Below are 13,904 nucleotides of genomic sequence, written 5' to 3' on the forward strand. Positions count from 1 at the left end.
AGGGCTCTGGAGTTACGACTTGCTGGCCATGTGACACTGGGCGAGTCACCACCTCACGAGGCCTCGAACTGCCCTGTAGGAGGGCAGTGACAACAGTGCTACCGTGGACGGCTAGGGTAGCCGTGAGGAGCGAATGAGAACACCAGAAAAGCCCAGCACCTGGTTCTTGGGAAGCCTCCCTCCTAGGTCCCTATTATTTTAAAAGGGCACTGGTCAGAGTCAGGAGACCTTAGGGTTTACTTCCCCTCAGTTCTCCTCATCTTTAAGGTGAAGGGATGAAGCAGTAACTATTAAGATCCTTCCAAGCTTCCACTGGAACTGCTGTCCTAGAGGCCTTTGGCAAAGGGCCAGAAAAACCATATGGAACAGAGCAGTGGTTATCAAATAATATTTGGGTAAGGTGCATGCGAAGGTAAGGTGACTTCTGCAGGGTGATACCACAGCACAAGAACCCAAACTACTCTGCCCTACAGATGTGGAGCTATTTCTTCGAGCCATATTATGACACTAATATAAAATCACGACCCGGGGAGACGACCAGTGGTGGAGTGAGCAAGACTGAGGGGCAGCTCATAGATTAAGAGAGCACAGACCCTGAGCCAGCCCACTGGGTCTGAACCCCAGCTCTGCTGTTCACCAGCTGGGTGGCCTTGGGTAAACTGGTGGATGTCACTATGCTTCAGCATCCATCTTCACCTGTAAAACCGGGAGAACGGCAACAGTATGGATCTCTTACCCATTACGCCAAGACGAAAGGATTTTAATACATGCAAAGTGCTGAAAACAATGCCCAGCACAGGTAAGGAACATGTCAGTGTATGTTAAATAGAAACAAAACACTTGAGTTTTTCTAAGAATGCTTGCTTGCTACTTGTTTTTTTCTTTTTAATCTGTAACTAAAAGTGGCAGTGGGCAAAGACGTAAGAAAAATTTACTGGAGAAAACCGAACTGAGAAAATTCTATCTCAAAAAACACGTATTTTCCTGCATGTTGGGAGAAAAATCCTAATTACTCAATTTCCATGTTGGGACTCCTTGGCCCAGCTCCCAGAACAGTTTAAGAGTCAACTGATTTGTGGAGAGAATCTGAAGAGCTATCAAGCAGATCCTGCCTCCGCAGCACACTTGCTGCGTGGCCTCGGGAGCCTTGGTGTCCTCATCGGGGGACTCAGGGAGCTTGGGGGCGGCTGCAGGACAGGAGGCCTACGGGAGGGGCAGGCACAGCGAATGGCACACAAGCCCTCCTTAGTAATACCCATCTGTGGAGAAAGAGAAACCCAGGCAGCTCGGACTCTTCCCCGAGGCACTGCCAATCTTCGGTGCCTGGTTTGCACAGGCCTGACAAGAAAGTCTTTGGGACAAGTGTTTTTGTTCTAATGCAGTTCTTAAAGCAATGGCCAAGAGCTTAGCAACAAGATTCATTCCCAAGGATGAGGATGGGCAAACTGGTCTGAGGCCTGTGCTTCCCTCCGAACCTCTTCAGCTCCACAAAACTGAATCAAGGGATCACTACCCTCTATATGTCTATACTGTATTCTGGGGCCACAGGCACGCATTTTTTTTTTTCCCTAAAACAGCTCTGAGCTATAATTCACATACAATTCACCCACTTGAAGTGTACAATTCAGTGATTTTTAGCATATTCACAGAATTGTGCAGCCATCACCACAACTGACTTTAGAGCATCTTGTCACCCCAAAAAGAAATTCTGCACTCATTGGCAGCCACTCCCCATGTGCCACCAAACCCCTCATCCCTAGGCATCCACTGAAGTACTTTCCGTCTATGGAACTGCCTGTTTAGGACACTTCATATAAATGGAATCATATAACATGTGACCTTCTGTGCCTGGCTTTTTTCACTTAACACGACAGTTTCGAGATTCATTCAGGTTGTAGCATGTATCAGTATTCCGTTTTTTAGATTGCTGAGGAACATTTACTGTATGAATATACCACATTCTCTTATCCATTTATCAGCTGATGGACATTTAGGTTGTTTTCATACACCGGCTATTAAAAATCTGCAGCTTTGAGTATTCATGTCTAAGTTTTTATATCAATATGTTTTCATTTCTCTTGAAAATATAACTAGGACTGGAACTTCTGGGTCATATGGCAACTCTGCTTTAACCTTTTGAGGAACTGTTTGAAAACTGCCACCGTTTCCCGAAGTGGCTGCACCATTTTACATGCCCACCAACAGAAAACGAGGGTTCTGATTTCTCTACATCCTTGCCAACACTTATCAACTGTCTTTTTTTTTTCAAAGATTTTATTTATTTATTTATTTGAGAGAGAGAATGAGAGAGAGAGCATGAGAGGGGGGAGGGTCAGAGGGAGAAGCAGACTCCCCGCTGAGCAGGGAGCCCGATGTGGGACTCGATGCTGGGACTCCAGGATCATGACCTGAGCTGAAGACAGTCGCCGAACCAACTGAGCCACCCAGGCGCCCATCATCTGTCTTTTTGATGACAGACATCCTAGCAGGTATGCGGTAGTATCTGATTGTGGTTTGGATTTGCATTTCCCTGATGGTTAACAATGTTGAGCATCTTTGCATGTGTTTATTGGCTATCTGGACATCTGCCATGGAGAAATGCCTATTCAGGTCCAATGCCCACATTTCAAAATGTGTTGTCTTTTTATCATTGAGTTGTAAGAGTTCTTTACAAATTCTAGATTCAAGTCCCTTATTAATAATTATAATTAGATAACTGTTATTAGATACATGGTTTGTGGCTAGTCCATTTCTGCAAAGAAGCCAGTCGGGATTTTGATAGGGACTGTGCTTAATCTGTAGACAGATGTATAGCTCAACATGTGGAATATGAACCTTAACAATACTGAGTCTTCCGATCAATGAACACGAGTATTTTTACGTTTATTTAGGTCCTCTTTCATTTCTTTCAATACTAAAGATGTTTTGTAATTTTCAGAGTATAAGTTTTGCATTTCTTTGCTAAATTTATCCCTAAGTTTTTTACTTTTTGATGCTCCTGTATATGAAACTTTTTAAATTTTTTATTGTTATGTTAATCACCATATATTACATCATTAGTTTTTGATGTAGTGTTCCATGATTCATGTTTGTGCGAAACTGCTTTCTTAATTTCATTTTGGTTTGCTCATTGCTACTGTATACAAACACAACTGACTTTTGTATATTGACGTTGTATTCTGAAACTTTACTGAACTCACTTACTAGTTTAGTGGTTTTTTTTTTTTACTGGACTCCTTATGTTTTTCCCTATATAAGATCATGTCATCTGTTACGACAGTTTAACTTCTTCCTAATCCGGATGCCTTCTATTTCTCTATCTTGCCTAAGTGCCTAGCCACAACCTCCAACAGAGTGTTGAGCTGAAGTGGCAGGAGTAGGCATCCTTGTCTTGTGCCTGTGCCTGATCTTAGTCGAGGAGCAGCTTTCAGTGTCTAGGCATGAAGTATACTGACTGTGGGTTTTTGTAGATGTCCTTTAACAGGTTAAGGCAGTTCCTTCCTATTCCTAGTTTGAGTGCTTTTATCATGAAGGGGTGTTGGATTTTGTCTGATGCTTTTCTGCATCTACTGAAATGATCACGTAAATTTTTGTCCTTTGTTCTACCAATACAGTGTATATATCAACTGATTTTCATATACTGAATCAAGCCTGCATAAACCCTACTTACTCACGTATATATACCTGGTCAGGTGTATAATCCTTGTATGTTGCTGTATTTGGTCTGCTAGTATATTCTTGAGGATTTTTACATCTATATTCATAAGAGATATTGGTCTGTGATTTCCTTGTAGTGTCTCTGGTTTGGGTATCAGGTTAATGACTTCATAAAATGAGTTGGGAAGTGGGGGCGCCTGGGTGGCTCAGTCGTTAAGCATCTGCCTTTGGCTCAGGTCATGATCTCAGGGTCCTGGGATCGAGCCCTGCATTGGACTCCCTGCTCTGCGGGAAGCCTGCTTCTCCCTCCCCCGCTCCCCCTGCTTGTGTTCCCTCTCTAGCTGTCTCTCTCTCAAATAAATAAAATCTTTAAAAAAAAAATGAGTTGGGAAGTGTTTCCTCTTTTTCTATTTTGTGGAAGTCTGTGATGTACTGATGTTAATTCTTCTTTAAATGGTTGGCAGAATTCACCAGTGAAGTCTTGTAGGCAGGGCTTTTCTTTGCGGGTGGCTTTTTCATTACTATTCAATTTCTTTCCTTGTCACAGGTCTGTTCAGATTTTCTTTCTTCTCGAGTCAGCTGCAGGAGTTTTTGTCTTCCTTACCAGCTGTCCATTTCGCCCAGATGGTCTAGTTTGCTGGCACACAGTCGTGTACAGAATTCCCTGAGTCCTTTCTAGCTTTGTAAGCTTGGTTGTCATATAACCTCTCTTTCATTCCTGGTTTTAGGAGTTTGAATCTTGTCTTTTTTTTTTCTTGGTCAGTGAAGCTCAAGGTTAATTTTGTTGACCTTTTCAAAGAACGAACTACTGGTTTTGCAGATTTTCTCTATTGTTTTCTATTCTCTATTTCATTAATTTCTACTCCAATTCCATCATTTCTTTCCACCTGCTTGCTTTGAGAATATTGCTTGCCTCTTCTTTTTTCAATAACTTAAGGAAAAAAATTAGGCCACTGACTTGGGATTTCATTTTTTTGGTTTTTTAAAATGTAGGCATTTATGGCTATAGATTTCTCCATTATCAGACTTTAGTTGCATTCCTTAAGTTTGGTAAGCTGTGTCCTCATTTTCATTTGTCTCAAAGTATCTTTTAATGTTCTTTGTGATTTTGTCTCAGAACCACTGTTTAACTAGAATTTCCATATGTTTCTAATATCTGATTGCTAGGATCACTCCACTGTGGTTGAAATACATGGTTTGTACAATCTTAATCCTTTTCCCTTTACTGAGGCTTTTTAGATGGCCTAGTGTATGGTCCATGCTGGAGAACGTTCCATGTGCACATGCCAAGAATGTGTATTCTGCAGGGGGTTAGGTGGGGTGTTCTACGTGCATCTAGTAAGTCTAAGCAGTTTACTTGCTGCTCAAGTCTTCTATTTCCTTCTTGATCCTCTGTCTAGTTGTTTGCTCCATTACTGAAAGTGGGGTATTCCAGTCTCCAACTATTACCTCTGAACTGCTTATTTCTCTCTTCAAATCTGTTAGTTTTTGCTTCATTTATTTTTTTGGCTCTGTTGTTAGATATATGTTTATAACTGTTATCTCTCAACAGACTCACCCTTTTATTAATATAACATGTCCTTTTTATCTCTGATAACATTTTTTGTTTTAAAGTCTCTTTTAGTATTAGCCACTCCAGCTTTCTTATGGTTGCTCTTTGCAGGATGCATCTTTCTCTATCCTTTACTTTCAACTTATTTCTATCTTTGAATAGAAAGTATGCCTCCTGGGGGTACCTGGCTGGCTCAGTCAGAAGAACATGCAACTCCTGATCTCAAGGTTGTGAGTTCAAGCTCCACATTGAGTGTGGAGCTTACTTAAAAAAAAAGAAAAAAGGAAAAAAGAAAGAAAAGAAAGTATGCCTCCTGTAGGCTGCATACAATTGGATCTTTTAAAAAAAATCCAATATGACCATCTGTTTTTTGGATGATCTGCTTTATAATCCATTCATATTTAAGGTTATTAATGACACAGCTGGATTTACTTCTGCCTTTTTACTTTTTGTTTTCTAGATAGCTCATGTGTTTTTTAATTCCTCTATTTCTCCTATAATACTTTCTTTTGTAGTAAGTGAATATTTTCTGGTATAATATTATAATTCCTTTAATGACTTTCTCACTGTATTTTTAAAGTTACTTTCTTTGCAGTTGCTATAGGGTTTGCCATATACATCTTAATTTGACAGAATCTTTTCAGATTTATACTAATTCCAGAGTTCCTACACAGCTCTATTCCTTCTCCCCTTTTTGTGCTATTACTGTTACACATACATCTACAGAAGCTAACCATTCAACAATATAGTGTACAATACATTGCATGCATTGTTATACAATACAGTGTTGTAATTATTACTTTATATAATTTTTTATGTCGGTTCAAGAAGCTGAGAAAAGTAGGGGCGCCTGGGTGGCTCAGTCGTTAAGCGTCTGCCCTCGGCTCAGGTCATGATACCAGGGTCCTGGGATCGAGCCCTGCATCGGGCTCCCTGCTCAGCGGGAAGCCTGTTTCTCCCTCTCCCACTCCCCCTGCTTGCGTCTCTCTCTGTCAAATAAATAAATAAAATCTTAAAACAAAAAAAAGAAGAAGCTGAGAAAAGCAAATATTAATAGAGTTTGTTATACTGACCCTCTTATTTACCATTTTGGTTCTTTTCATTGATTCCTGTTGATTCAAGTTACCATCTCGTATAATTTCCTTACTGCAATACAACTTTGGTCCCACCCAAGTTCTCACAAAATCTGGTCCCACAAAGTTTCTTTCTTTGTTACCGTCTCAACTATATTACATTTCTGTATGTCACAGATTCAACAATATAATTATAAACGTATGGTTTTACATAACCGCTTTTTAAATTCATTAAGGAAAAGAGAAGAAATATGCATTTATACTGTCTTACCTTTAGGAATACTCTTTGCTGTTCTGTGTAGATTTAACTTACTGTCTGAGGTCACCTGCTTTCAGCCTGAAGAACTTCCCTTGGTCTTTCTCATAAAGCAGATCTATTAGTAACAAATTCTCTTAAGTTTTTGTTTATCTAGCAATTTATTTCACCTACGTTTCTGAAAGAAAGTTTTGCTGTTGAGAGTTTTTTTCTTTCAGCACTCTGAATAGGTCATCCCACTGCCCTGTGAACTCTGTTATTTCTGAGAAGTTGGCTATCAATCTTACTGAGATGTTCTTCTTGCTACTTTCAAGATTTTCTCTTTGTCTTTCAACATTTTTATCATGATGTGTCTGGCTGTAAATCTCTAAATTTATGCTACTTCCAGTTCTTTGGGCTTCTCAGATGAGTACATTAATGCCTTTCAAACCTGAGAAGTTTTCAGCCACTATTTCTTCTAATATTCTTCTTGCTCCTTTCAGTGAATTTTTCATTCCAGTTACTTATAATTTAATAAACCACATAACTTCCATTTGGCTCTTTCTTATATCTCCTATCTCTTTACTGATATTCTCTATTTGATGATGTCACAGAGTCTTTAGCTTCTTTTATTTTAGATTTTTATTTATTTGTCAGAGAGAGAGAATGAGAGAGAGAGAGAGAGAGAGAGAGAGCACGAGTGGGGGAGGGAGGAAGGGCAGAGGGAAGGGTAGAGCAGACTCCTGGCTGAGCAGGGAGCCCGATGCAGGACTGGATCCCAGGACCCTGGGATCATGACCTGAACCGAAGGCAGACGCTTAACCAACTGAGCCACCCAGGTGCCCCTTCTTTTACTTCTTTAAGCGCAGCTTCCTTTAGTTCTTTGACCATCCTTATACTGGGTGCTTTGAAGTCTCTGTTAGACCTGCTATCTGGGCTCTCTCAGGCAACTTCTGTTGCCTGCTTTCTCCTGTGTATGGGCCCTACTTCCTTGTTTCTTTGCATATCTCAAATTTTATTAAAAACTGACATTTTAGGTAAATAATGAAGCAACTCTGGATACAGATTCCCCTTCCTTCCATTCAGGGCTTGTTGTTATTTCTTTGTTCATTTGTTCAGTGACCTGGCTAGCCTACTTCAGTAAAATCTATTTCTCCATGGCCTAGTGAAGTCTTTCGTGTTTTGCCCCAGAGTGTGCAGCCACGGGCATGTGTACTTCTCCCTGGATGGCCATTTTAGCAGGGCTCTCTATGGCTCTTTCCCTGATCTCTCTGTTAAGATTTTTGCCTCATGTGGTATGAAACTCAGCTGTCAGACTCCACTAATTGCTGGCTGAATGCTCTACTTTTGACAGTGCCTTGGGGCATAAAGTGCTCTAAAGTCTAATCCAATTAAAATTGGGCAAAGGAAGTTTTTGAGTCTGAGTTGGTTTTGATCTCGGAACAGCTCTGCTAAGCTATCTGCCTGGGTCTTGCTGGTAAACTACCAAGCCTATGGTTTAGCTTTTTGTTCTCACAAGAGCTAACAGCCTCCTTTTATTTGCTTACCACCAAAATCTACACTGTTTTTGAGAACACCCTTAGCTTTGAACTTCCCTATTTTCTGTTCTTAACTATTAACTCTCCTCCTGGCAAAATCTTGGTGCCCCACTACTCTTAGCCAGCAAACTCTTAGCCTTCCCAGCTTGCATGCTGCATGGAGATCCCTGCATGGACTCTCTGTCCTACAAGCGAGTTGGGGCCAGGGCAACAGGGTCACAGAATTCTTGCTTGCCAGGCCTAGGGCACAGCTTGTGCACAGAGTGTAGTAAAGGGGGTGTGGGGAGTGGAAGGCCCTTGGCATTATATGAAATAAGTGAACTAAATGAAACAAGTCAGACAGAGGAAGACAAATACTGTATAATATCACTTACATGTGGAATCTACAAAAGCCAAACTCAGAGAAACAGTAGAATGCTGGTTATCAGAGGTTGGGAGAAATAGGAAGATAGTGGTCAAAGGGTACAAACTTTCAGTTCTAAGATTAACAAGTTCTGGGCATCCAATGTACAGCATGGTGATTATAGCTAGTAATATTTGGAAGACTCTAATAAAGTGGATCTTAAATGTTCTCACACAAAAAAGAAATGGTAATTATGTGATGGGATGAGGTGCTAATGCTATGCTGATAATCATTTTGCAATATATAAATGTATCAAATTAACATGCTATACACTTTAAACTTACATAATGTTATAAATCTATTATATCTCAATGAATTTGGGGCAGGGAGCCCCTGACCTGTAGGATATACTCATCAAGAATTCAGCCTCTTCAACTTGGGAGTTGGAGGGGATGAGAAAAGCTGGCGATCTGCCCTCCTCCTCAACGGTGAGATACCATATTCCTTGTTTGGAAACCATGTCCCCTGTGGAGGGTTCTCTTTTTGGCCACAACCTGCCCAGAGTGGAACTTCCAATAAGCAGAACTTCCAATGTCACAGACTCTCACTGTTCTGAGTTTTAGCAGATTAGCTTGAAGATCTCATTTACTGTATGCTCTTAGAACAACTTCCACAGACTTTACGTGGATGGATTTGTCATTGTTTATAGGTTTTATTTATAGTTGCCAAGGGGAACAGGTCCACAGAGCTCCACACACTGCCATCCTGGAAACAGAACTTCTCTTCACTTTTACAGTGAGAATTCCTGGGTTTGTACTATCTGACCCCATCCTGCTGGCCAGGGTCAAACGTTTAAGGGTTGAGCATCTGACCCAAGATGGGCCAGAGCCCTTCACCAGGAAGCTGTTGCTGAGAACTAGGAGCCTACTCATCAGAACAGTGAGAAGAGAACACCAGAGAACCATGGAGAATGAAGAGACACGGAAAGGACTCTCTGAGTTCCCAAGAATGCTCTGGTTATTGGATCCAGCCAATCCCTTCTCCCTGCTTTCAGGTCCACTCTGAGAGAATTCAAAGAGGTTTCTGTCACTAGCTTTCAAAAGTGTCTTTAACAGTTATGATCTAGGACTTCCTTGAGGCAAATTCTACTTTGAGCAAATTTCAATTAATCCTCCTTGGAAAAGAGGTCAAGAATGGCTCCAGGAGCCTAAGGGAAAGGTCCCCACCTCATAGAAAACCCATCCCAAGTACCTTGATTGTGCTCAGATTCCTCATTAGCCACTCGCATCAGGGCGTCCAGCACCAAAGCATTGTCTAGCCACGTGTACCACTCTTCCAGCTCCTGAAGGAAGCTAGCTGTGCCCGTTGACTCTGATACCTTTCGAGTCGCAAGCTTGCAAAGCCGCTCAACAAAGCCAGGGATGCTGAGAAGGGCCGCTGCCAAGGAGAGAACAAAAGAGTGCATTTTCAAAACAGAGACAAGCTGTAAAGACCTAAACAATGAGCCTGTTCCTTACCTGCATGATAGGAATGATTTTTAATCTGATAGTAGCTAGTCAGAGTTTCCTTTCAAAATGAAATGCTAAGCCAAAGTAAAATAGTACTTATTATAGAAACAAGTTCAATAGCAGGTGCAGGGAAATAGGCTCTTTTACATCTACTGGCGGGAATATAAACTGGAAATCACTTTAATTTCTTAAACCTGTGCGTCTGAGCCAGGAGGCTCATTTCTGGGGATTTCCTGCAAGGAAATAACCAATCATATATACAAAGATATTCACTGATGTGGTTTCTACAATAGCAAAAAGGTAAAGATAATTACATGGTCATCAACAGCGTATCGATTAAACACAATATATCCCAATACAATAGAATACAACAGACATTAAAAACAAAGACACAGGGCGCCTGGGTGGCTCAGTTGGTTAAGCGACTGCCTTCGGCTCAGGTCATGATCCCGGAGTCCTGGGATCGAGTCCCACATCGGGCTCCCTGCTCAGCAGGGAGTCTGCTTCTCCCTCTGACCTCCCCTCTCTCATGCTCTCTCTCTCTCTCAATTAAAAAAAAAAAAAAAGACACATATATCTTTATACAGAGTGACTCAAAAAAATGTTTAAATTTACTTGTTAGAGAAAAAATTATTAAACAGTATTGGCTTAAGCCTATTTTTTAAAAAAAATTTGCTTCTTTAAAATATGCACATAATACACACATAAAGAATGAAGACTATACAACAAGGTGTTTACTGTGGCCATTCCGGAGTAGGAAAGAATATAAATGCTTCTTTTAAAACTACTTCTCTCTAGTTTGATTTTCCCATAACAAACATGTACTAGCAGGAAGAAAGAAGTTTTTTTTAGGTAAACAAAGAAACTGAATAATCACCCAATTCTTATTTCCCTTAATCCCATTTTGCTCACAATAGTAAGAAGGATATTCTGATCAGATAAGAGAACATAATACACTGTGGAGGCAGGGGAATCCAGGTGGTAGGATCATGGATCTATCATTTAACCTTCTTTAAAAATAAGGGCTAACATCTCTATGGATTTGCTTATACATGTGTTAAATCATCCTGGAAGAATAGAAAACACCAGCGGCTACCAAAGGCAAGACAATCAGGCCACTGGAAATAAGAGTGTGAGGGGGAAACTTTTCAATGAACACCTTTTTAAATCTGTAGATTTTTTTGAACCACATGAATGTATCATCTAACTGAAAATAAATAGGTATTGAATAATACCAAGATATTACTATTAATCTGGGGGGTATAATATGGTGTTGGAGTTATTTTTAAAAAGACTCACTATCTTGTGGGAACACTGCAATATATGCAGGTTAAATTTTATGATATCTGGGATTTGCTTCAAAATAATTCAAAGTAAGGTAGGGAGGAGTGAAGGGATACAGAGAAAGAGACATGGACAGTTGAAGCTAGGTGATGGGTAAATAGGTATCATTATAATGTTATATGTGTCATAAACCTGTCTCTGTGTGGAGAATTTAAATGAAAAATTTTAAAGTAAAATTCAAAAGAACAATATTAAAGAAAATTCTTCAAATATAAAATAAATTACAACAAATTAGTTAGGATTATACAAAGTCATAAAAATTCAGTTCCAGCACAGAGCTCAGCAAATAATCTTAGCCCCCTTTCCATCCTCTATAAATTAGTGACTACACTGTCTGACCTTTTTTTTAAAAAAAGCTAATTAAAACTATATTAAAATTAACTTTTCCTCAAAAAGTTGAACATAGGGGTACCTGCGTGGCTCAGTCGGTTAAGCGGCTGCCTTCTGCTCAGGGTGTGATCTTGGGGTCCTGGGTGGAGCCTTGCAGCGGTTTCCCAGCTCAGCAGGGAGTCTGCTTCTCCCTCTCCCTCTGCACCCCCCACCCCGTTTTGCTTGCTCGCTCTCTCAAATAAATAAAATCTTAAAAAAAAAAAAGTTGAACATAGAACTACCACATGACCCAGCAATTCCACTCCTAAGTATATCCCCCAAATCACTGAAAACAGGTGCTCAAATACATACACACACACATTCACAGCAGCACTACTTCAAATGCCAAAATGGGGAAACAACCCAAATGTCCATCACCAGATGAATGAATAAACAAATTGTGGTATATACAAATAATGAATATTATTCAGCCATAAAAAGAAAAGAAACACTGATGTGCTACAGCATAGGTGAACCTCAAAAACATCATGCTAAATGAAAGCAGCATGATACAAAAAGTCACCTATTCTAGGATTCCATTTATAAAGTATCTAGAACAGGTACATCTCCAACAAGAATGCAGGTAGTTGCCAGGGTTGGGGAGAATGGGGAATTTCAGCCGTCTAATGTGTATGTAGTTTCCTTTTGGGGTGATGAAAATGTTCTCAAAATAGATGGAGGTGTGGTTGCACAAACTGTGAATGTACTAACTGCCACTGAGTTGTTCACTTTAAGTGGTTTGTTTATGTGACATTCACCGCAATTTAAAAAAATACACATAGCTTTTCTGTTTTGAGATACTATTTTTTACTTACTGGCTTGACAAACATCAAGAAGTTTAAAAAGGGGCGCCTGGGTGGCTCAGCTAATGGTTAAGCAACTGCCTTTGGCTCAGGTCATGATCCTGGAGTCCCTGGATTGAGTCCCACATCGGGCTCCCTGGTTGGCAGGGAGTCTGCTTCTCCCTCTGACCCTAACCCCTCTCATGTACTCTCTCTCATTCTCTCTCTCAAATAAATAAATCTTTACAAAAAAAAAAAAGTTGAAAAAGGTCCTGTAATGGGAATGGTGTACAGGGTGGGGGAAAATGAACCAGTAAGTTCTGTGCAGGGTTAATCTGTCAACATCTATCAAAGTGTAAAAGGCAAATATCCAGCACATCATACTCCATACACAAGGCTGTTATTTGTAGGAAAAAAAGATTTAAAAATAAACCAAATTTCCATCAATTGGGGACTGGTTAAATAAATTGTGGTATGTCCATATATTAAAATACTACGTAGTTGTAAAAAGGAATCACACAATTCTGTATGTACTGGAATAGAATGCTTTGCAAGATAAAGTTAAGTGAGAAAAAAACCAAGGGGCAGAAGGGTGCCTATTTTATATTACCATCTCTACAGACAGGAGCTAATCTCTTTCCCTCCTCCATCCCCCAGACTGGGCATATAGAGAATTTCTCTGGAGGGACACATGAGAAAATGTAACAGGGTGCCACAGGGAAGGGAACAAACTTTCTACTATATATCCACTCTTCTTATTATTTAAGAAACTTTAGATATGCATTACTTTTTTCCAAAAATAAAAGAGTGGATTCTACATGAAAATCCTCCCAAAGCTGGATTTTTACTCTCAACCACTTTTCTGCAGGATGAATACCTGCAGTTTCTCTATTCCTCACAGGACAGTTCCTAAGACCTAGCCTTCCCACCCTGCGCACTCAACACAGCCCTTCAGATGTGACTGCCCAGCATTCAGCGTTCTGAGACTCTGACCCCCACCCTGGAGATTCCTAAGCCTTTGTGAATCACTCATCTCTTGAAAAAGTGATGAAAGCTATGGGCTCTCTCCCCAGAAAAAAATCATTGGCCCAATTATGCTCATCGAATCATACACAACCCCTGGGAACTGGCACCCAGTGTCACAGTGTCCTTGTAACTCTCACGGTCTTACTGGCAGTGATCCACACTACTGGTTAATGTTAAACTGGCTGACAACTGAAACACAACTTCTGAGAATTTCTGCAAAAGCATACCTTTCCTCTCCTCATATCTGTTAAAACATCAGTACTTTGAAATATTCCCATAAACTTTCCTCTTCAGTTTAGGCCCTGCTTTCCAGCTGAGAGGATTCTGAATCCTGCCCTAGCTTACAGAAATCAGCACCTCTTAGCTCAGGTCACCTATAAATTGATAATTATCTGGCCTGTGCCCTCATCTACATCTCTGACTAAACTCTTGAATGATTTTTTTCCCCCAATGAAACCATCTGTTCCCCCTCTAAAT

General features: G+C 40.4%; 1 protein-coding gene across 1 annotated transcript in view; it reads right to left on the minus strand.

Moving 5' to 3' along the window:
* Positions 1–13,904, minus strand: part of LOC113937106 (transient receptor potential cation channel subfamily C member 4 associated protein) — a 68,581-nt gene that overhangs the window by 17,503 nt on the left and 37,174 nt on the right. The window contains 1 exon segment of the mRNA XM_027620802.2: positions 9,650–9,835. Coding sequence (XP_027476603.1) covers positions 9,650–9,835 — 186 coding nt within the window.

The sequence above is a fragment of the Zalophus californianus genome, chromosome 8, assembly GCF_009762305.2.
Source record: "Zalophus californianus isolate mZalCal1 chromosome 8, mZalCal1.pri.v2, whole genome shotgun sequence".
NCBI classification, from domain to species: Eukaryota; Metazoa; Chordata; class Mammalia; order Carnivora; family Otariidae; genus Zalophus; species Zalophus californianus.